Source organism: Ictidomys tridecemlineatus, chromosome 10 (assembly GCF_052094955.1).
Source record: "Ictidomys tridecemlineatus isolate mIctTri1 chromosome 10, mIctTri1.hap1, whole genome shotgun sequence".
Lineage (NCBI taxonomy): Eukaryota > Metazoa > Chordata > Mammalia > Rodentia > Sciuridae > Ictidomys > Ictidomys tridecemlineatus.
The window spans coordinates 57,528,164-57,550,878 of NC_135486.1; the positions used below are offsets into that span (position 1 = coordinate 57,528,164).

The 22,715-nt window shown below is 36.3% G+C and overlaps 1 protein-coding gene across 1 annotated transcript in view; it reads right to left on the minus strand.

The window, feature by feature from the left end:
* Wdr64 (WD repeat domain 64) overlaps nt 1-22,715 on the minus strand; it is a 141,194-nt gene that overhangs the window by 75,807 nt on the left and 42,672 nt on the right. Inside the window, exon 9 of the mRNA XM_078022992.1 lies at nt 6,408-6,487. Within this exon, the coding sequence (XP_077879118.1) occupies nt 6,408-6,487 (80 nt within the window). The remainder of the gene's footprint in view (nt 1-6,407; nt 6,488-22,715) is intronic.

A 22,715-nucleotide genomic window follows, 5' to 3' on the forward strand; every position in this document is an offset into this window, starting at 1 on the left:
TTTAATATTTCCTCTCTGGCACCTTCCCTAGTCACTCTCTCCAGGCCGTGATGCAGTGTTCTCAGAGTGTTTTCATCAGACTTGTTTTATAGCACCAATCCTGATTGATTATAGTTTTATGTTTACATACTTGCTTATTGTTTATCCAATGAGTCTTTGTTTTAGTCAGCCTTTTCACTGCTGTGACTAAAAGATCTGACCAGAACAATTTTAGGGAAGAAGAGTTTCATTGAGGACTCAAGGTTTCAGAAGTCCTAGTCCATTGAAGGCTGGCTCCATTCCTCTGGGCTCAAGGTGAGGCAGAACATCATGGTAGGAGAGTGTGGCATAAGGAACCAGCTCACATGGTGATCAGGAAGCTGAGAGAGAGGTCTCCACTTGCCAGATACAAATATATACTTAAATCCACACCCCATCACTTCAGTTACCACTCAATTAATCCCTATCAGAGGATTGGGTTAAGACTCTCACAACCCAATCGTTTCTTCTCTGAACCTTCTTGCATTGTCTCAATAACTGAAAGCATGAGCTTTTGGGGGGCACCTCACATCCAAACTATAATAGTCCTGTATTTCTGTTTATGACAATCCTTGACAACTATTAAGTGCTTGATTCTTATTTGCTAAGTAAAATGAGTGGGATAGCAGATTCTCTTATGAAGTGGTTAAGAATGCATACTCTGGGTAAGTCAGTTTTGATTTGAAACCTATCTCCATCATTCACTAGTTCTATGATATTGAGTAAGTTGCCTCACCTAAGTGTCTGCATTTTCTTATTTTTATAATGGGGATAAATGAACTTATGTCATAATTTTATCATGAAACTAATTGAGATTGTATATATGCAACTGAAAAGATCTTGGACTATAAGTTGAATGTTATTACCACTATTATTATCGTTTTTCTAAATCCCTGCCTTGAACAGAGCATTCTATAAAATGTTTTGGAAGAGAGTGAGAGAAACTCTTATAGATATATGAAGCAAGGTCCCTGCTTTTGAGTGTTTATAATCCAACAATAGCAGTAAGGCACACAAAATATATAGAAGGAAAGTAGGTATTAACAGAAAATGTCAAATATGAAGATAGGATTTTATATTGCAAATAATATATTATGACTCATAAGGAGCTAATGTCCTGTTTCTTTGTTATTTTTCTTCTCTTTTTTTAACTAAGCCAAAATTTAGATAAAGCCACTCACCAGAGGATTTTCTTTCTTTTAGTAAGCTCTTATCTCAGTTGGTGAGTCACTTGATCCAAGTACATTGCTTTTCATGAAATGAGCTGGCTCAGTTCAGAGATGAATACAGAGGAGAGAGCACCTCTAACAAATCAGATGGTAGTGGTCCAGGAACAATGCAAGGCTGGGAGCAAAGACAACTGACTCAACGAGCTAACTAGTTGTGCCATTGTGGAAAATTGTTTATAAGTGTCCCTGCATATTTAACCTGCTCAAATATGCTTCGAAAAACAGCTCTTATTGTATATTTTGAGTCATTGGCCAGTACGTACTGTACTCTTCAACATGTGCTTGGCTGAGTCACTAATCAACAAGAGTATTCTCCTGGGAAAAACATGTTTTCAGTTATTGAGAATTTGCATTTTCTACTAATAGAGGCTTCAAAACTGTGAAATTTAATAAATTATGCATGGTGAAATGTATTAGTTTCTTGCTGGTCATGCTGTTAAATGTTTGATTTCTTTTGTGAAAGCTAGAAAACCTATAACTAATAAGTTTTCAAAGCTGTAGAGCAAGATTTTATAATATAATGAACACTGAGTTTAATGAAATCATTTAAGTTCCAGAACTTTACTAAACACGTTTCCCCCAGACATGATTAAAATGCTAAGATTATATTCAAGCTGGTATTGTGTGTGTGTGTGTGTGTGTGTGTGTGTGTGTGTGTGTGTGTGTATGGGGCTACTGGTGATTGAACTCAGGGGCACTTGACCACTGAGCCACATCCCCACTCCTATTTTGTATTTTATTTAGAGACAGGGTCTCACAGAGTTGCTTAGCCCCTCACTTTTGCTGAGGCTGGCTTTGAACTCGCAATCCTCCTGCCTCAGCCTTGCAAGGCACTGGGATTACAAGTATGTAGCCAAGGCTGGTATTCTTAAAAAGTTTTACTTTCTTTTAAGTGAGAACAAAGGGCTGTCCAAAGCACCTGGTTAAGATGAATGTGACAGCATCATATGATGATTATATTTTAAAAATTAAATCTCAATTTGGCCACATATTTGAGTACTATTTTGTCAAAGGGTTTTTGTGGGGTGGGGAGAGATTTGGGTTGATATAGAATATTAAAATTTTTCCTAATAAAAAGACTTGCAGTGATGGGGGCAGAATCTAGTGGTTTCATTCTTAGGCATTGCTTTCATTTGGATCTGGAATGTTCCCCAAAGGCCCATGTGCTAAAGTCTTGGTCCCCAGCTTGTGATGCTATTGGGAGGTGGTGGGACTTTTAGTAGGTGGAACCTAGTTGGAGGAAGTTAGGTCATTGGAATCATGCCATTGAAGAGGATATTGGGTCCCTAGACCCTTCCTGTCTCTCTCTTTGGTTCCTGGTTGCCATGAGATGAACAGCTTCCTCTGCCACATATTCCCACCATGGCATACTGAGCCCTACAAGTCCAAACCAACAGGCCAAGTGACCATGGACTGAAATCTCTGAAACTATAGCCACAATAAATCCATTCTCCTTTAAAGTTGATTCTCTCGGGTATTCTGTCACAGTGATAGAAAGCTGACTGATTCAGTCATGTTTGGTGCTCCATTTCCACCACACTGTGCAATCCTTCTTTCATCTCTTGGGGCACCCACTACTTCTTTGTCTTGTAGTCCAGGCAGGAAATGTGTCCATTTCCATTGCCCATGATAGATCATACATCTTGTTGGGTAATAATTAGCAATGAGCAGTGAAATGCAGGCAAGGTCACAAGTGTTCTTTTAAATTACTTTAGATTCTTCTTTAAACTATGTCCAAAGTAAACAAGAAAGTGTGACAGTTAATTTGTAGAAAGGAAATAGAAACAAAAGGAGCTAATTGGGAAATATGTCAAAAGAAAAGGATTAATGGGACTAACTCTTGATAGGGTCCATTGATATTGACATGAAGCTAGGAATTATGGCTAAAGGTGTCTCTATTTATCTGGGAAGGAAGATTCTTTTTGTAGCTTAGGTGCACTAAGGTAACTTCTGACCAGCAATTGACCCCAATGACCATATTAACATGGGATTGACTTGTAGATGAAGCCCCCCTAAATAGGATGGCCACCATGACAGTTCCAGAGAGGACCAACTAAGGTCAAAAACTCCACTGCCCGATGTGAAGGAGTTGAATATCTAATTGGTGAAGAGTACAGAAGGTGGTCCCCAGTTCTGGTAAACACCAAACAATATTAAAATTGGGGAAAAAAATAGCATTTTCTTCTTTGTTGTTCTGTGCTTGGAGACAGTCTACTCTCTCCCTTTAAAGTGCTTTTTATTTAAACCTCACTTTTATTTTATTTTCATCTCACTTTCACTTCTAATAAAGTTCTCCTGCATGACTTTTGGTGTCTGTCTTTAAATCTTCTTTCACTAGAGCACAAGAACTGAGGTTTGGAGTTTCAGCTCCTTGCTTTCTTATGACAATTAAGTGTAAAGACAGCTAAACTCCTACTTCAGGGGTAAGAATAACTCTCCTGAGAGCACAAAGCTAATTTTTTTTCCAAGTATACTATGCATTAGAACTTAATATTTAAATTTGTGCTCAACTTTAGGGCTTCTACAATATTTACTTGAAATTACCATATAGTTAAATTATAATTTTAAAAAAATATAGCATTCTTGTGGATAGCAAAACAAGTAAAAACAATGTATTAGAAATTTAGTTATAAACTTATTCATAAGTTTAGTCATAGCCTGGCTACTAATAAACTGTTTAATTTTCAATATTTAATCTCTCCCTGTTGCTTCTATTTTCCTCAATGAGGAAATTGAACTACATGCTTTCAGATATCCTCCTGACCTAAAATACTATGGTTACAATTTTCCAAGAACTGCCTGTTCTTAGGAAGGTAAACTAAAAATATATTTTGAAAAATCTGGGAACCAGTTTGTTAATTAAGTATTATTATAATAAATAGTTATTGCTTTCACTCAAGAAAACAAAACATTAATTTAAGTATTAACTTCGAATACATAGTATACTTTAAAAAATTAGCTTTGTGCTCTCAGGGTATATCTCAGATAGATAGCTATCTTTACACTTCATAGTTTGCAAAATAGGCACTTTAGGGTGAGGTAACTGACTCTAAAGAGGTGTCAGGCATTGCCTGCTGTGAGTATTTAGGAATAAGAATTGAAGGTATCTTACCTGGTAGGGGCCAACAGCACTCACTCATTTAACATCTTGGTTCTTTTAATGGGTATTTTTGCTCTAATGTCTTTAGGCAAATGGTATATTTACTAAATTTTATTTTATTTTTTAAGGAAAGAGTTTTTTTAAATTTTCTATTCTTACTCTTTTTAAACTTTGGTTTTGCAATACAGGACATTTTCTTGATGTATGTTTGTTTGTATTTCTGCTTTGCTCACTTGCATCTTACCTATAAGTCTCCTTACCTATAAAGTGTGTTTGTCTACCCCCTCCTGAAGGCAGTCTGGGATCCCCAATACCCTTCCTCTCTAACTAGATATTTTCCCATCAACAGAAGGAATGTTCTCTTGGGTGTTTAATTAACATTTGAACTTTAGGTTCAAAATTGAGCTTTTGTTTGCTTAGATGGAAAATCTACCTAAGCATCTTCTTCCTCATATCTGTGTCACTATGAACACAATGATGTTTTTCCATTTCCCACCTTACAAAATTGTAGTTGGCTGATCCTTCTTTTCTAATCTACAATATCATTCTGCATGAATTGCCTTATGAATCATTCATTTCCAATTATTTTTTGCTTTGTTTTGGATTTTTATTTTGTTTGCTTGTTTTTTTTTTATTTTTTTTTTTTGCGGGGCGGGGGGAGGGAAGGGTTGAACCTAGGATCTTACTCATGTTAAGCATGCACTTTACCACTAAGCTACACCCCTAGCCCCACTTTCAATGTCCTTGAAATTTGCTTTTTCTTTTCTTTTTCCATGATACCTATGATAATTTAGACCCTCTCCATCTCATTCATGACAGCGGTAACTGCCTTCTAAACACAACTTCAGATTTCTTTATTTCAACAAAACCTTCACACATCTGCCAAAGTAATTTTGCCTATGTATTATAAGTGGACCAAATGGATATTTATTGAGACCTTACTACGTGCCAGGCATGTATTGGCTCAATTAATCTCAAACACTACATGATATGTTTTTTCTTACCATTGATATTATTAGCAAACATACATTGAGCACTCATTGTGCAGAAGACATGGTACTAAGTACTTTATTTAAATTACTTGAATTCTTTTGAGCAGATACTACAATCAACTCTACTTACAGATGAGATTGAAATTTTAGGGAAATAAATAATCTGCCCACCACACTGCTTGTGAGTGAATTCGTACCTAGACAATCTGACTCCAAAGTGCAGTAAAATAAAAAGTCAGTGTTATAGAGGAGGAGTTTGCATTTCAAAAAGTGTTTCAGGTTGGGCATGGTGGCGTACACCTGAAATCCCAGTCGCTTGTGAGGCTGAGGCAGGAGGATTACAAATTCAAAGCCAGCCTCAGTAAAGTGATACACTAAGCAACTCAGTGAGACCCTGTCTCAAACATAAAAAATGAAAAGGGCTGAGGATGTGACTCAGTGGGTGAGCACCCATGGGTTTAAACCCTGAAAAAAAAAAAAAAAGAGTGTTTTGGTCCTCTATCTTTCCCCTAAAACTTCTCACGATGTCATCTTTCCCCTTACTCTCAGAAGATGACCTTGTTTCCCGTCTTACTTGCCCCTAGATAGTTGGTATTCAAGGTTCTAAACTTGGTCCTCTTCTCTGTTAACTCAAAGTCATTAGCTCTTTTCCTTTTTGGTCATGGAATCCTTTTAAGAATTTGACAAATTTGGCTTTCTCCCCCCCCCCAAATACGCAAATAAAGATACAAGCTTTGTTATATTTTAGGAAGCTTTAAAATTTAGGAACTGATGCCCTCATTTGTAAAAATAGGTTTTTACATGGATTAAAGCTCTAAAAGTAAAACATAAAGCCAAATAATAAAAGCAAGTTAAAATAAAATCTAGAAAATCTTGTTTCACCGACGCCTAGGCTGAGGAAAGCTTTTCTAAGTGTGTCCCCAAGTCAAGAAGCCACACAGAATGCGACATACAGATTTGACTTCATAAAATTTTATAAACTCCCTAAAAGGTTATTCCCAGCAGTAAAATAGGAGAGCACTCTTTGCAAGGCAGAAAATCTCTTTATGATGGGAACTGTCCTCTTACCTCCAGTGACAACCACATTTGCTTTTATACAGTAGCAAAATGTATTTGCTCCTCTTGGCATAGCAAACTCTCTGACAGGCCTGGAAAACAGATATAAGATATCCACATTTTTCTTTATAAAGCTAATTTCAACTTATAAATTCTATTTAACATACTCATTACTAAATGGATTGTAAATCCATTTGCTCACAGAAAATGTAAACAATGATTGAATCATTACTGATCTACAGGATCTACTTACTCCATGCAGACGTCCACGTGGCATGGGTTTGGGCCCCAGCTCTTGGTGCAATTGGGAAGTGCTGAAACCTTTAAGAGTTGGAGCCTCATGGGAGGTCTTTTGGTCAAGGGGGTGTGTGATTGAAGGGGTTTGGAGAAACCCATCCCCATCCTCTTCTTCTCTTTGCTTCCTAGGTGCCATGAGGTGAACAGTTTGTTCCATTATAAGCTCTCACTATCATGGCGCTGCCTCTCCATGGTCAACTGACCATAGACTGAAACTTCCAAAATTGTGAGCCCAAATAAACTTCTTTTAAAGTGTATTTACCTCAAATATTTGTTACACCATTTTTAGTTTACTGATGTTATAGAAACTGGTGGCTCATTGGATTTGGCCCTTAGGACAGGATTTTCTAATCTGGGCCTGAGATACAAGTACAGACTTAAAATAGCTCCATCTCATCTCCTCAGTATTCTGACATTTTTTTTTTTTTGCCCCTAATGCTTTCAGCATATTTTTTAGTTCTTAGGGGAACAAGAAAAAGAAATGAACAAATAAGCTGTGACTGTGCCATGCAATAAACCAGGCACTTTATGTGAGTTAACCCAAATTAACTTCACAAATGGGAAAGCTTGGGCTAAAGAAGAGGTTATGGTAATGTATTTAGTGGTCACAGAACTAGTGAATGCTGGGACAGATGCCAGTTCTGTCTAGCTCCACAGCAGTTCTATGGAAGGACACTATATCTTTCCAACATAAGCTGCCTCTGAGTTGGCTGACTAATGAAAAGTAGTGCTGAGTGGTTAGTTGCTCATCTCTCAGAAACGGTCAAGCTATCAAAGGGTAAAAAGTTCAACTTATGTGTTACAACAGGCCAATGTGTTCCATATAGTGTAATTCATTCCAGATGTTCATTTTCTTTCTGGTACAAAATCCCATTTCTGAAATTTCCATGAAAAATTATAATCAGAATGGTAATCGTTTCTGAAATGGAAATTGTTTTTTGAATTTTTTTTTCTGCCTTTTTGGGAGTTGTGCTGGCTTCGATTTTAACAGCTGGCCAATTATGTATTTGTATAAATGCAGTTTAATCTGATTCAACTTGAAACTCATTATAGGAAACTGCAGAACTGGGAACATGTTGAATCTGGAGAGGGAAGCAACCCAACTCTTATTCTACTGCGATGACTCTCCAGTGGCCATGGCAGTTCAGGAAAACATGATTATGCTGAACACTCAACAAACCTCTTCAGTTTCTACATTTAGAAAGAGAGTGATCTAAGTGAGGAAGTCATTGAAAAGCTCAGACAGAATCCGGCTGATCAGTTCAATGATCACTGTATGCTGAGGTTGTCTGAGTATTTTTATCTCACAGTTTCCTGACTCTCAGCTGCTTATGTCACCAACAAATTCCAAAAGATAGGGTAAATACTAGGAAGCTTAGAATTGGTTTCAAAGACAGACTCCAAACTATTGCAAAATAGATGCTCTTTTGGAGCAAAGACTAGAATATACTGGTTAGTTAGAAAATTAAAACCTTCTAGATACTTTAATTGTTCATAACTACTAAATAGTAAATATATAGAATACTATGAATAGTAAGAATTTAAATGCCCTACGATACCATTACAAATTAAAAATACATTCAAACATGCACTTTGAAGGAAACATATAAACCAAAAGATGCATTAAACCCAATAGAATGGCTGTTACTCCTCTCTCTGCCCCAAGTATGAATGGAATGGAGTAAACAATAAAAAGGAGTTAAATAAGATAGGAATAGTGTGAGAGTATCATTAACTTAACTCTGCTCTTGAGCTACCCCTCCATGAATTAGATTTGCCTGGAATCACATTAGTTGAAGGGCATATTTTCTATACAAAAAGAGAAGGTGATTAAAATGTATATGAATTTCTACCTAATTTTTTAAAAAAGGTTTCTACCTCATTTAAAACTTAATACAAAAATTCACAACCTGATTGACAAATACTAATGCTTGATAAAGGGGACTATGGAAACCATCATCACTTGTTTCCAAAGGAAAACAGAGAGTTCTTTCCTTTTCCTCCAGTATTGAATATTTATTATTCTCATGGATTGTGACAGCACATAGAATTCAAAGTTGTTTTTTTAAAAAAAATTCTTTTCTTCATGAAAAGGCTTAGACAACTAAAAGCAAACAATAATACTTTCAATTGTTACAGCATTTTATACTTTTCAAAGCACTATCACCCATCTCAGAGTATTTGAGCACCACAGATGTGAGATAAGAAAGTTAAGACTATTTCCCATTTAAATGAGGGTATTAAGGTTCAAGTAACTCAAGTAATGTGCCCAACCCATATATGGCAGAAATGACATTAGAATTCCTATCTCACAGATTTATTCCTTCACGCATATTCTATCTTGGTAAATAGTACCATGTAAACAGTCTTCCCAATCAGAAGCCTGGCAGTCACCTGAAGCATGGATATTTTCCTCTGGGTTTTTGCATGAGTCTATCTTCTCCTCATGCTATCTCTACTTAAACTTTATTTCCTCAGAGCAGTTTTTCCTGCCTTCCAACATCAAATATTGTCTCCAATATCTCTCCATCCCCATTCCATCATGCAATCACCTAAATTTGTGTTATTTATTAGTTTATTATCTGCTTCCCACTAGAACATGAGCTCCATGAGAACAGATTTAGTGTCCTTTGTACCATTATATCCCTACTTGGAATAGCTAGTTTCTGGTCTTTCATAAATATGCAATCAATATTGTTGAGAATAAAAAAAATGAAGCAGTTCCCTTTCATCCAGTAGGTAACCAATTATTCTCATCCAGTGGGTTACAATTCTTATAAATTTTGCAAGAATCTGTTCTTTTTTCATTCTTATTTCCACTGGTTAAGTTGAAATCCTCATCATTTGTCTTCTGAAGTATACCATAGAGTCACTAATTGGTCTCCCTCATTTTTATCTGTCTTTTCCCAATCCATTTTTTCCAACCTTGATGCTAGGAGAAGCTATTAAAAAACATACATTATCATCTCCCCATTTAAAGTATTTAGTGGCTTCCTATAGCTTTTGGTTTTAGATTCCAACTCTTTAGCCTGGTATTTTCAAGTTTGGTTTGTCTCGCCTTATCTTCCCCTACTCTTCTTCTCTCAGTGCTCCAATCACATCAACCATTGACAATTTCCACAACTCACCTTCTTCTTTTTTACTTCCATACTTTGTAAGGCCATTTTGTCTATTCATCTACTCCACTGCCATTTAATTGCTTTGCCTAGATAACTCTCACCAATTCTCTATTACTCAGCATGTGTGACAACTCTTTCAGGAAGCCTTCCCTGATTTTTCTCCCCCCACAGCCTACCTGAAGATGCTCTTGGCATTCTCTTCTGCTCCCACATTCCTCTCTTACATCTCCATCAAGGCACTATCACCCTTTGTGGGAATCATTTATTAGTTTTCTCTCTCATTAGGCAAAAGATCAAAGACCTCATCTTACTCATCTTTAAATTTCCAGCACCTAGTGTGGTTCCCCAAACACAGTAACTCATCAATATGAATTTTCTCAAACAATGAATATTCAGATTCTTGCTCTAGAACTTATTTGGGAGTCATCTATGTAGACTTGTTCAAATTATGAAACAATCAGAAAGAGAATGTTGGATACATTACTAAATTTAGTACCTTGTAGTGACACACCCTAAAACATAATTAACTTGCAATAAATACAAAAATTGAAGCATGACTAGGTAAGGGATATCTTACCTAGTCATGAAAGGGAGAAGCTATAGAAAGGTCAGAATAATTCCCTGGAACAGGTGTTATCTGATCCTTAATCAGTCGTTGAGGTGGGGGAATAGGAAAAAGAGGGTAAGAGACTGTGTCAGGTCCCAAACATATACAAAGTCCCATCATGGGGTATCCAGGAAGCAGCAACAAGTTCAGAGATCTAAGTAACTAATTTCAAGAGAGGGAGAGATAAGATTGGGGGGGGGGGTTGCAGGGGCCAGACCACAGATGTGCTCTTTGCAGAGGATAGAGATAAGTGAAAGATGTTGAGACAGCTCCATGTCATCTTCAGGGAAACATGCTGAAAGATGACAACAGTTTTGACAGCAATAAAACTGAAGCAAGAGGGCTGGGGATGTGGCTCAAATGGTAGCGTGCTCACCTGGCATGTGCGAGGCACTGGGTTTGATTCTCAGCACCACATAAAAAATAAAATAAAGATATTGTGTCCACCTAAAACTAAAAATAAATAAATTTTTTTTTAAAAAAACCTGAAACAAGAGACCAATTGGAGGTAAGAGACTGGAGAGTGGGAAGGAAAGAGATAAAGAAGATAAGACCTATTCAATGAGTGTTTATGAAGCAATGTAGACAAATTGGTGATCCATGGTTTGTGGGAGTTGAGAGTGAAGTCATGTGAGATCACCAAATTTCTGGCTGGGGTGATAGATCATGCTGTCACCAAACAAAATATAATATGCTGTTGTATGTATGTATTGAGAAGTAGGGGAAGTTAATTTCAAATATGGTCATGTGAATTTGAGAGGCTATGCGATATCCAGGTGGACATGGTGCACAGGTATACTTACACTCAAACTTCAAGAGAGCTTGGGTTTCACCAGTACATGGATATTGGTGTGTTGAAGAAGAGGCACATCACCCAAGAAGAGCATAGAAAGTGAGACAAAATGTTGACTAAGGAAAGAACTCCGGAAAATGCCACTATTTAGGACAGACACAAAAAGAAGAATCAGAAGGAAAAAGAATAAACAGTAAGATACCAGGAGAAAAATCTACCTTTGCAGAAGCCAGGAGAAAAGTGTCTGCCTGAGTGAGATGAGTAAGACTGAATGCCCTAAGCCAAACCTGTCCACAGAACAAGGTGGGGAGAAGCTGTGTTAGGAAGGATTATGGAGGAAATGAGCAAGATCAAGGAAGGGGAGGCAATTAATGCAGAGTCCTTTCCAAAAGTTAGAAGGCAAGAAAATGTATAGCATAGTCATTGGGAAGATGATATTGTAGTCCAAGGAAAGAATTACTCAGATCTAAAGAGACTTAAAGCATTATAGGTTGAAAATAAGGAGAGTGGGAGAAACTGATAGAGCAAGATCCTGGGGAAAATAGAAAGAGTTGAACACAAGGTTACCAATGGAAAGTTTTGATACCCCAACCTCCGAACAAAAACAAAACAGTAAAGATAGGTGTGACCAGACATAATTTTGAAAGGTAGGGTGTGTTGGAGAATTCCTCTTGGAATCTCAAGGTTTTGTGTCATACAGGACGGTGGGTGAGAAGACTTCAGTGGGGAATGGAAGGAGGTGAAGTCTGGAATAGTTACCAAGGGGCATGGAAGAGCAGATAAACCAAAAGTATGTAAAAGGAGTGTAATTCAGGCTCTGCTCAGCAGAGGGATTGAGGTGTTTCTGGCTGGTAAGTAGGCAGACAGGGACTGAGGGCAATGAAGAATGCTGACATAAAGCTCAGATGATAAGCCTTGGGTACAGGTGAGTAAGGAGGAAAGAGAGAAAGGTCAAGGACAAGACTGACGAGATGCATGCAATTGAGAGAACCAAGTATCAAGAGAGAACTCAATGAGATCATTGGGAGGTTTAGTGGGAATTAGAGCATTCAAGAGCTCTAAAGGTAAGGCACAGAGTCTCAGAGATACTGGAAATTTCTGAAGAGATTAGTTCCAAGTGCTGTGAGTTAGTACCTGCCAATGCTGTTGGACTAATCCTTTTATTTCTATTTTAAAATGTCTGCATTGATACTAGGGCAACTAACACACCAATGTAAAGATACTCTAAGGAAGAAGAAATTAGACATTTCACCCATCGAAATTCAGACTTGGCATGTTTATAAGTTTTGGCTGCTATAATTTTTCTTGTTAATGAAATCATTGCCAACTTTATTTTTTTTTGTACCTTCTGTAAAACTCATTCTTATCTTTTTGAACTTGCCAGAGGGCTATCACTTATCACCACCTTTTCTGAATTTATTCCATGCCTATAAGCATAAAAAATTCAGTTGGCCTTTAATACAATGATTTCCATTGTTAATTATTATCCTATGTGATAGAGTGCTAGTAAATGTTTCATATTCATCGGGGGCCAAGAAGGGGAAAGGGTCATTGCTTTCTGTCTGTTTGTTTGTTTTGTGGTACTGGGGACTGATCCTAGGGCCTCAGACATGCAAGGTAAGCATTGAGCCTTTAATCCAGAAACATATCAATTAATAACAAATAACTAATAAATATGAACTTTGCCTCTGAGTACTTAAAATCTAAGTGGGAAAACAAGAAATACAGACATAAAATCAGTAGTATGCTGAAATCAGTCCTTGATCCTTTTAAAATTTTTTACTTTGAGACAGGGTGTCACTAAGTTGCCGAGGCTGACCTTCAACTTGTGACTCTCCTGCCTCAGCCTCCAAGAAGTTAGGATTACAGGTGTGCACTACCATCTCTGGTGTGTTTGCTATTTTCCATGGGTTATTTATTCCTACTGGCCAATTTGATATCTTTGAACATGGTTTTGGGAAAAGATATATAGCTATACACCATTAGACAGGATTTCTATGTTCTGGAGGATACAAAAACCTCAAGAAGATAAATAATAGTAAATTAAAGTAAAATAGGTGTGAAATGATGGGTTTAGGATATTTACTGCCTATATTTTTAATATAAATAAATTTTTTATTTATAAATTTATTTTTTGTTAATGGCAGTGATTAACAACAGGCTTGGCAATCAGCTCTCATATGCCGACACACCCTGATTTCAGCATACCACTGATTTTATGTCTGTATTTGTTTTCACACTTAGATTTTATGCACTTAGAGGCAAAGGTCATGACTTAAATATATTTACTAATTATTTATTATTAATTGGTATGTTTCTGGATTAAAGGCTAAACTACAGGACCAGTATCCATTACTAGTTGCCACATTATCCATTGTAATTATCCTGCTAAATATGTACTGGAAACATTTGTACTGGTAAAATCATTGCTGTTTGTTAGAGTCCCTTCGAAATGAAAATGTTGAAGTAGAAGTTATGTCTTTTATAGGACCCGAGGTCACACAGTACTTGTATGTTTTCACAATGCTTCCCTATAACCAAACAAATGGTTTGGTTATAAATGTTTCATGAATTGCCCTCAGAGTACAAAATCAAACTGAATATAAAGTTGCATCTATTTCTTAATTAAATGTTTCAGAAATGCACTTCTTTAAAATGTCATCATGTTAATCATTAGCAGTTAATTACATTACTGAAACTCTGTAATTAATTATGCCATATAAATGACATTTGTGGAATCAGATTTGGTGTCAAGAAATGAAACTATTTTTAACTTACTGTGAAAATTTTTTAATTCATCTCTCAGTGCAATGTATTATATACCAACATAAACATTTTCAGCTTTTTCTAAATGAGTATAAAATGTACAATTTTCCAAAAATCTGAGGTAGTCAATCACCTTAGAGATATGATGTCTGTTCTTCCATTAAATAGATAGTGGTTATTTCATTGTTTAAATTAAAATCTTGTAATTTAAAGAAATTCTGCAAATGCTATATTTTCCTTTTTGTGTGTGAATGTTGTTAAATAGATCAAGAGGATCAAGAAGGCATCATTATATTTTGTTAAGGGTATAAATGACTATTTCCATTTTTTCCTAATATACTGCTTTATACTTAGTATGAAGGGGTAAAGAAGCCAAGTCATCTACCTAGGATCTTAATTAAATTTCAACATTCACTGTTCATATATAAAAGGTACAATAAGTTCAATTTTTAAGGTTCTTTGTATATTTTGCTTAGTAGTTCTTTATCAGATACGTTATTTGCAAATATTTTTTCCCAGTTGGTGGCATGTCTTCTCATTCTCCTGACAGCATCTTTCAAAAACAAAAAGTTTTTTTTTTTCATGTCAATCATGAGTCACATTACAAGTGTTACCAGGTGTTTGTTCATTACTGTTATTATAATATATTTTCAATGGTTTTACATTTCTAATTTAATTCTCTCATTCTGTTGTCTGACTCTGAACTGCTAACAGTGTAAATGGTAATTTAAATAAATGATGACTTTGAAAAGGAAACCTCTCTGTCTTTCATCTCACAAGATTTGCAATTTTATTTTATTTAAATAAATGTTACAATAATTTCTTGATAGCCCTTTCCTGGAGGGGCAGACACTCTGGTGCAGGACCACTTCTTCTGACCAGTGGACTACTCATGGGATCCCAGATCCAGCCCAGACCACCCACTCCAGCCCATGGGATCCAGTAGGCCTGCCAGAGCCTAGCCCCTGGCACAGGACCACCCCTTCCTACCAGCAAACTACCACAGGACTTCAAGCCAGTGGCCCAGATTCACCCACTCCAACTTAAGCAAGACCCAGATTCAGGATGCAGTAGCATTCCTTGAGGGACACCAGCAGGGTCTGGAAGCCCAACATCAAGGTGAGGTACAGACAATCTGCAGAGCTACTACAAGAATATAGGGAAGAAACTGTAATATTTTAGGTCCACACTGCAAGAAAGGAAGACACATAGACAACATGAAAAAACAAGAGAGGAAAGTGCCCCAAACAAACCAGGACACTATAATAATAGAACCCATGGACAGCAGAGTTGATGAAATGTCAGAGAAGGAGTTCAGAAGTTTCATAATTAAAATAATCTGTGAATTAAAGAATGACCTAAATGAGCAAATACAAGCAAAAACGGATCACTCCAACAATGAGATAAGAGAGCAAATACAGGTAGCAAAAGATTACTTCAAGAGAGAGATAGAGACACTGGGAAAAAAACAAACAAACAGAAAGCATAACCAACATACTAGATCACTTGGAAGAAAGAACATCAGATAATAAAGAAAAAGTATACAATCAGGAAAATAAAGTTGATCACACAGTGGAGAAAGTTAGAAACCATGAACAGAAGAGGGACAGCATCAAAAGACCAAATATAAGAGTTATTTGAATAGAAGAAGGCACAGAGTTCAAACCAAAGGAATGCACAATTCCTTCAATGAGATAATATCAGAAAAATTCCCAAGCATGAAGAATGAATTGGAAAACCAAATACAAGAGGCTTACAGGACACCAAAATCACAACACATAAACGCCAAGTCACATTATGATGAAAATGCCTAGCAAACAGAATAAGGATAGAATCTTAAACGCTACAAGAGAGAGGAATGAGATCATATATAGGGGGAGATCAATTTGTATCTCAGCAGATTTTTCAACCCAGACTCTCAAAGCCAGGATATCGTGGAACAATGTATATATAACAAGCTCTGAAAGAAAATGCATGCCAACCAAGAATCTTATATCCAGCAAAACTAAGCTTTAGATCTAATGCTGAAATAAAAACCTTCTGTGATAAACAAAAGATAAAAGAATTTACAACTAGAAAGCCAGCACTACAGAACATCCTCAGCAAAATATTCCAAGAAGAGGAAATGAAAAACAATGATGAAAATCAGCAGAAGGAGGGATTACGCTAAAGGAAAATCTAATCAGAGAAGAAACCAAGTCACATTAAATACCAAAAATAAACAAAAATGGTTGGGAATACAAATCATGTCTCAATAATAACCCTGAATGTTAATGGCCTAACCTCACCAATCAAAAGACATAGACTAGCAGACTGGATCAAAAAAAAAAAAAAAAAAAACCAACACTATGCTGCCTCTAAGAGACTCATCTTATAGAAAAAGACATTCAGAGACTGAAGGTGAAGTGTTGGGAAAAATCATACCACTCACATAGACTGTGGAAGCAAGCAGGGGTTTCCATCAATAAATCAAATAAAGTAGACTTCAAACTAAAGTCAACCAAAAAGGATAAAGATGGACATTATATACTGCTCAAGGGAACCATACACCAACAAGACTTAACAATCTAAAATATATATGCCCCAAACAATGGTGCAGCTATGTTCATCAAACAAACTCTTCTCAAGTTCAAGAGTCAAATAGACCACAGCAAAATAATTTTGGGTGACTTTAAGACACCTTTTTCATCACTAATTAGATCTCCCAAACAAAAGCTAAACAAAGAAACTGTAGAACTCAATAATACAATCAATAACTTAGACTTAACTGACATATATAGAATATTTCATCCTTCAATGAGAGAATATACTTTCTTCTCAGGAGCACATGGGTCCTTGTCTAAAACAGACTATATACTATGCCACAAAGCAATCCTTAGCAAGTACAAAAAAGTAGAGATAAGATCCTGCATTCTATCAGATCATAATGGAATGGGATTAGAAATCAATTATAAAATAAGAAATAAAATCCACTCCAACACCTGGAGACTAAATAATATGCTACTGAATGAACAATGAGTTGCAGAAGATATCAAGGAGGAGATTAAAAAATTTTTGCAGGTGAATGAGAACACAGATACAACATATCAAAATCTTTGAGACACTATGAAAGCAGTTCTAAGAGGAAAGCTCATTGCATAGAGTTCATTCCTTAAAAGAAGAAAAAGTCAACAAATAAATGACTTAATATTACATCTCAAAGCCCTAGAAAAAGAACAAATCAACACCAAAAGCAGCAGAAGACAGGTAATAATTAAAATCAGAGCTGAAATCAATGAAATTGAAACAAAAGAAACAATTGAAAAAATTGACAGAACAAAAAAATACAAAAAGTTGTTTTTTTGAAAAAATAAATAAAATTGACAGACCCTTAGCCATGCTAATGAAGAGAAGGAGAGAGAAAACTCAAATCACTAACATACATGTTGAGAAAGGGAATATCACAACAGACACTACAGAAATACAGAAGATAATTAGAAATTATTTTGAAAACTTGTCCTCTAATAAAATAGAAAATATTGAAGGCATTGACAAATTCCTAGAGTCATATAATTTGCCCAAATTGAATCAGGATGAAATACACAATTTAAACAGATCAATTTCAAGTGATGAAATAGCAGACACCACCAAAAGTCTACCAACCAAGAAAAGCCCAGGACCCGATGGATACACAGCCAAGTTCTACAAGACCTTTAAAGAAGAACTAATACCAATACTCTCCAATTTATTTCAGGAAATAGAAAAAGAGGGAGCAACTCCAAACTCATTCTATGAGGCCAATATCACCCTGATCCCCAAACCAGGCAATGACACATCATAAAAAGAAAACTTCAGACCAATATCTCTAATGAACATAGATGCAAAAATTCTCAATAAAATTCTGGAAAATTGAATATAAAAACATATCAAAAAGATTGTGCACCATGATCATGTGGGATTCATTCCAGCAATGCAAGTTTGGGTCAACATATGGAAATCAATAAATGTAATTCATCACATCAATAGACTTAAAGATAAGACTCATATGATCATCTCAATAGATGCAGAAAAAGCACTTGACAAAATATAGCACCCCTTCATGTTCAAAGCAAAAACTAGGGATAACAGGAACATATCTCAACATCATAAAGGCTATCTATGCTAAGCCCCAGGCAAATATCATTCTAAAAATGGAAAAAAATTGAAGACATTCCCTCTAAAAAGTGAAACAAGAGAGGGATGCCTTCTTTCACCACTTCTATTCAACATAATTCTTGGAACACTGGCCAGAGCAATTAGACAGACAAAAGAAATTAAAGTGATACACATAGAAAAAGAAGAATTCAAATTGGCACTATATGCTGATGATATAATTCTATACCTAGAAGACCCTAAAAGTTCCACTAGAAAACTTCTAGAACTAGTAAATGAATTCAGCAAAGTAGCAGGATATAAAATCAATACCCATAAAACAAAGGCATTTCTGTATATCAGTGACAAATCCTCAGAAAGGGAAATGAGGAAAACTACCCCATTTTCAATAGCCTCAAAAATAAAATGAAATAAAATAATCAACCTAACAAAAGAGGTGAAAGATCTATGTAATGAAAATTACAGAACCTTAAAGAAAGAACTCAAAGAAGACCTTAGAAGATGGAAAGATCTACCTTGCTCTTGGATAGGCAGAATTAATATTATCAAAATGACAATACTTTCAAAAGCACTATTCAGATTTAGTGCAATTCTGATTAAAATTCCAATGACATTCCTCATAGAGATAGAAAAGGCAATCATGAAATTCATCTGGAAAAATAAGAGACCCAGAATAGCTAAAGCAATCCTTAGCAGGAAGAGTGAAGCAGGTGGCATCACTAAACCAGAACTTAAACTATACTACAGAGCAATAGTAACAAAAACAGCATGGTATTGGCACCAAAACAGGCTGGTAGACCAGTGGTACAGAATAGAGAACACAGAGACTAACCCACAAAACTACAATTATCATATATTAGACAAAGGTGCCAATAACATGCATTGGAGAAAAGATAGCCTTTTCAACAAATGGTGCTAGGAAAACTGGAAATCCATATGCAACAAAATCAAATTAAACCCCTATCTCTCACTATGCACAAAACTCAACTCAAAATGGATCAAGAACTTAGGAATAAAACCAGAGACCCTGCGCCTAATAGAAGAAAAAGTAGGTCCTAATCTCCATCATGTGGGATTAGGCCCCAACTTCCTTAATAAGACTCCTTTGCCAAAGAATTAAAATCAAGAATCAATAAATGGGATGAACTCAAAAACAGTTTTTTCTTCACAAAAGGAACAATCTGTGAGGTGAATAGAGAACCTACATCTTGGGAGCAAATCTTTAGCCCTCACACATCAGATACAACACTAATCTCTAGAGTATATAAAGAACTAAAAAAGCTAACCACCAATAAATAAATAAATAAATAACTCAATCAATAACTTGGTCAAGGACCTGAAGAGACAATTCTCAGTAGATCAACAAATACATTTTAAAAATGTTCATCATCACTAGCAATTAGAGAAATGCAAATCAGTATCACTCTGAGATTTCTTCTCACTCCAGTCGGGATGGCAGCTATTATGAAGACAAACAACAATAAGTATTGGTGAGGATGTGGGGGAAAAGTCACACTCATACATTGCTGGAGCTGCAAAGTGGTGAGTCAATATAGAAAGCAGTATGGAGATTTCTTGGAAAATTGGGAATGAAACCACATTTGACCCAGTTGTCCCTCTCCTTGGTCTATACCCAAAGGACTTAAAAACAGCATACTACAGGAACACAGCCACATCAATGTTTATAGCAGAACAATTCACAATAGCTAAACTGTGGAAGCAACTTAGATGCCCTTCAGTGGATGAATGGATAAAAAAATGTGGCATATATACACAATGGAATATTACTCAGCAATGAAAGAGAATAAAATCATGGCATTTGCAGGTAAATGGATGGAGTTAGAGAAGATAATGCTAAGTGGAGTTAGCCAATCCCCAAAAAGCCAAATGCCAATTCTTTTTATATAAGGAGGCTGATTCATAGTGGGATAGGGAGCGGGAGCATGGGAGGAATAGATGAACTCTAGATAGGGCAGAGGATTTGAAGGAGAAAGGAGAGGGCATGGAGTTATTAATGATGGTAGGATGGGACGATCATTATTATCCAAAGTACAGGAATGTGTTGAGAGCCACAGCCAAAGGGGCCCCAGCAAACTTCCAGCTGCCAGCAAACTTCCAGCTGCTGGCTGATGATTGGCTCACAGCGGCCCCAGCAACATCTAGCTGACTGGCTCCTCTGCAGTGATGTTCATTGGGCTATTTCCCCGCCCTTCAGACTGCCAGCTGATGATTGGCTCACAGCGGCCCCAGCAACATTTAGCTGATTGGCTCCTCCATGGAGCTGCTCATTGGGGGACTTCTTTGGCTCCACCCACGCAACCCAGCCAATCAGCCTCAAGAGCAGGAGGATTGTGGGAGGTGGAGAGGCTTGAGTGGGGTGAGAGGCTTGTGGGAAGCCGGTGGTGGCAGTTGGGCTCCGAGGGTTTTTTCCTGAGGAGCTGTTTTGTTTGGCGTTTGTAGTTCTAAAAATAAAGTTAGTTTCTTTTGACAAGTGGCTCCTGAATTGTGCCCAGCCAGACTGCGGCAGGAATGAAGACACAAATTGGTGTAAATATACTATGTACACAACCAGAGATACGAAAAATTGTGATATATATGTGCAATAAGAATTATAATGCATTCTGCTATCCCATATAATTAAAAAAATAAAATAAAAAATAATTTATTGACAAAATAGAAGAAATAAAATAAAAAATAATTTATTGACAAAAGAAAAGAAAAGAAAAGAAGGTTTTTATTTTAATAAAGTCCAGCTTATCAATTATTCCTTTAATGGATCCAAACTTTGGTGTTTTGTCTAAAAAGTTGCCATACCCAAGTCCCCTAGATGTTCTTCTGTTATCTTGTAAGAATTTTAGACTTTTGCATTTTAAACTTAGAACTATGTTCCAGTTAGAGTTAGTTTTTTATGAAATGAGTGAAGTCTGTGTCTAGATTCTTCTTGCTTCTAGATATCCACTTGTTCTAGCACCATTTGTCAGAAGTATATCTGTGCTCCATGAATTGCCTTTGCTTCTTTGTCAAAGATCAGCTGACTCTATTTGTGTGGGGCTATTCCTGGGTTCTCTGTTCTGTTTCACCAATCTAGTTGCATATGCATTTGCCAGTGCCACACTGTCTTGATATCAACAGCTCTATAGTAATTCTTCAAGTCAGGTAATGTCAGCCCTATGACTTTGATCTTCTCCTTCAATATTGTGTTGTGAAGTCTAAGTCTTTTGCATAAGTTTTATATAAACTTTAGCATAAGTTTTTTGAGATCCACAAAATAATTTACTGGGTCTTTGATTGAAATACCATTGAAAATATAGACCAAGAAAGGCATGGTGGTACATGCCTGTAATACCAGCGGCTCAGGAGGCTGAGACAGGAGAATCGTGATTTCAAAGCCAGCCTTCCGCAATAGCGAGGTGCTAAGCAACTCAGTGAGACCCTGTCTCTAAATAAAATACAAAATACGACTGGGGATGTGGCTCCGTGGCTGAGTGCCCCTCAGTTCAGCCCCACCCCCCAAAAGAAAATAGAGACCAGGATGTTAAAAATTGACATCTTGATGAGACTGAGTTTTCCTGTCTCTAAACACAAAATATCTCTCCATTTATATTTGATGTAATTCATCAAAGTTTTATAGTTTTCCTCATTCAAATCTTGCATTTATTTTGTTAAATTATATCTAGGTATTTTGTTCTTTTAAATGCTACTGTCAATAGTTTTGTATTTTTAATTTCAAATTCCAATTATTCTTTATTGTGATATAGAAAAAAGTGGCTAACTTTTGTATGTTAACTTTATACTGTGCAAACTTGCTTTAATTGATTATTAATTCTAACAGTTTTTTGGTTAATGCTTTCGGATTTTCTCCATAGAGAAGTATATCATTTGTGAACAGTTTTATTTCTTCTTTACCAATAAGTAGGTATTCTTTCTTTCTTTCCTTTTTTATTTTTATTTTTTCTTATCCTATTCCATTAACTAGAGTGTACAGATGTTGAAAAGAAGTGAAGAGAAGGAATATCCTTGCCTTATTCCTGGTCTTTGTAAGAAAGCTTCTAGTTTCTTGCCATTAACTAACATTAAGTAGAATTTTAGTTAGCTGTAGGGTCTTGGTAGATGACATTTATCAAATTGAAAATATTCCTTCTATTGCTACCTTGCTGAGAGTTTATATCCTGGTGTTGGATTTTGTCAAGTTCTTCTTCTGCATTTATTATACGACCACGTAATTGTAATTTTTCTTTGTGACCTATTGACATTATGGATTACATTGAATTGATTTTTGAAGTTGACCTGGCTTTGTATACATGAAATAAATCCAACTTGGTCATTGTCTCAGTCAGCTCGGGCTGCTATAACAAAGTACTATAGATGAGTGGCATAAACAACAAACACTTATTTCTCACAGTTTTTGGAAACTTAAGAATCCAAAATTCAAGTGTTAACATTGCCATGTTCCGGTGAAGTCCCTTTTCCAAGTTGTAGATAGCTGTTGTCTCCTTGTATACTTATTTGGCAGGAAGAGAACTTGGGAGCTCCCTGGACTCTATTTTATAAGGGCACTAATCCCTTTGGTGAGTATTTTATCTTCATGATCTAAATTACCTTCTTAA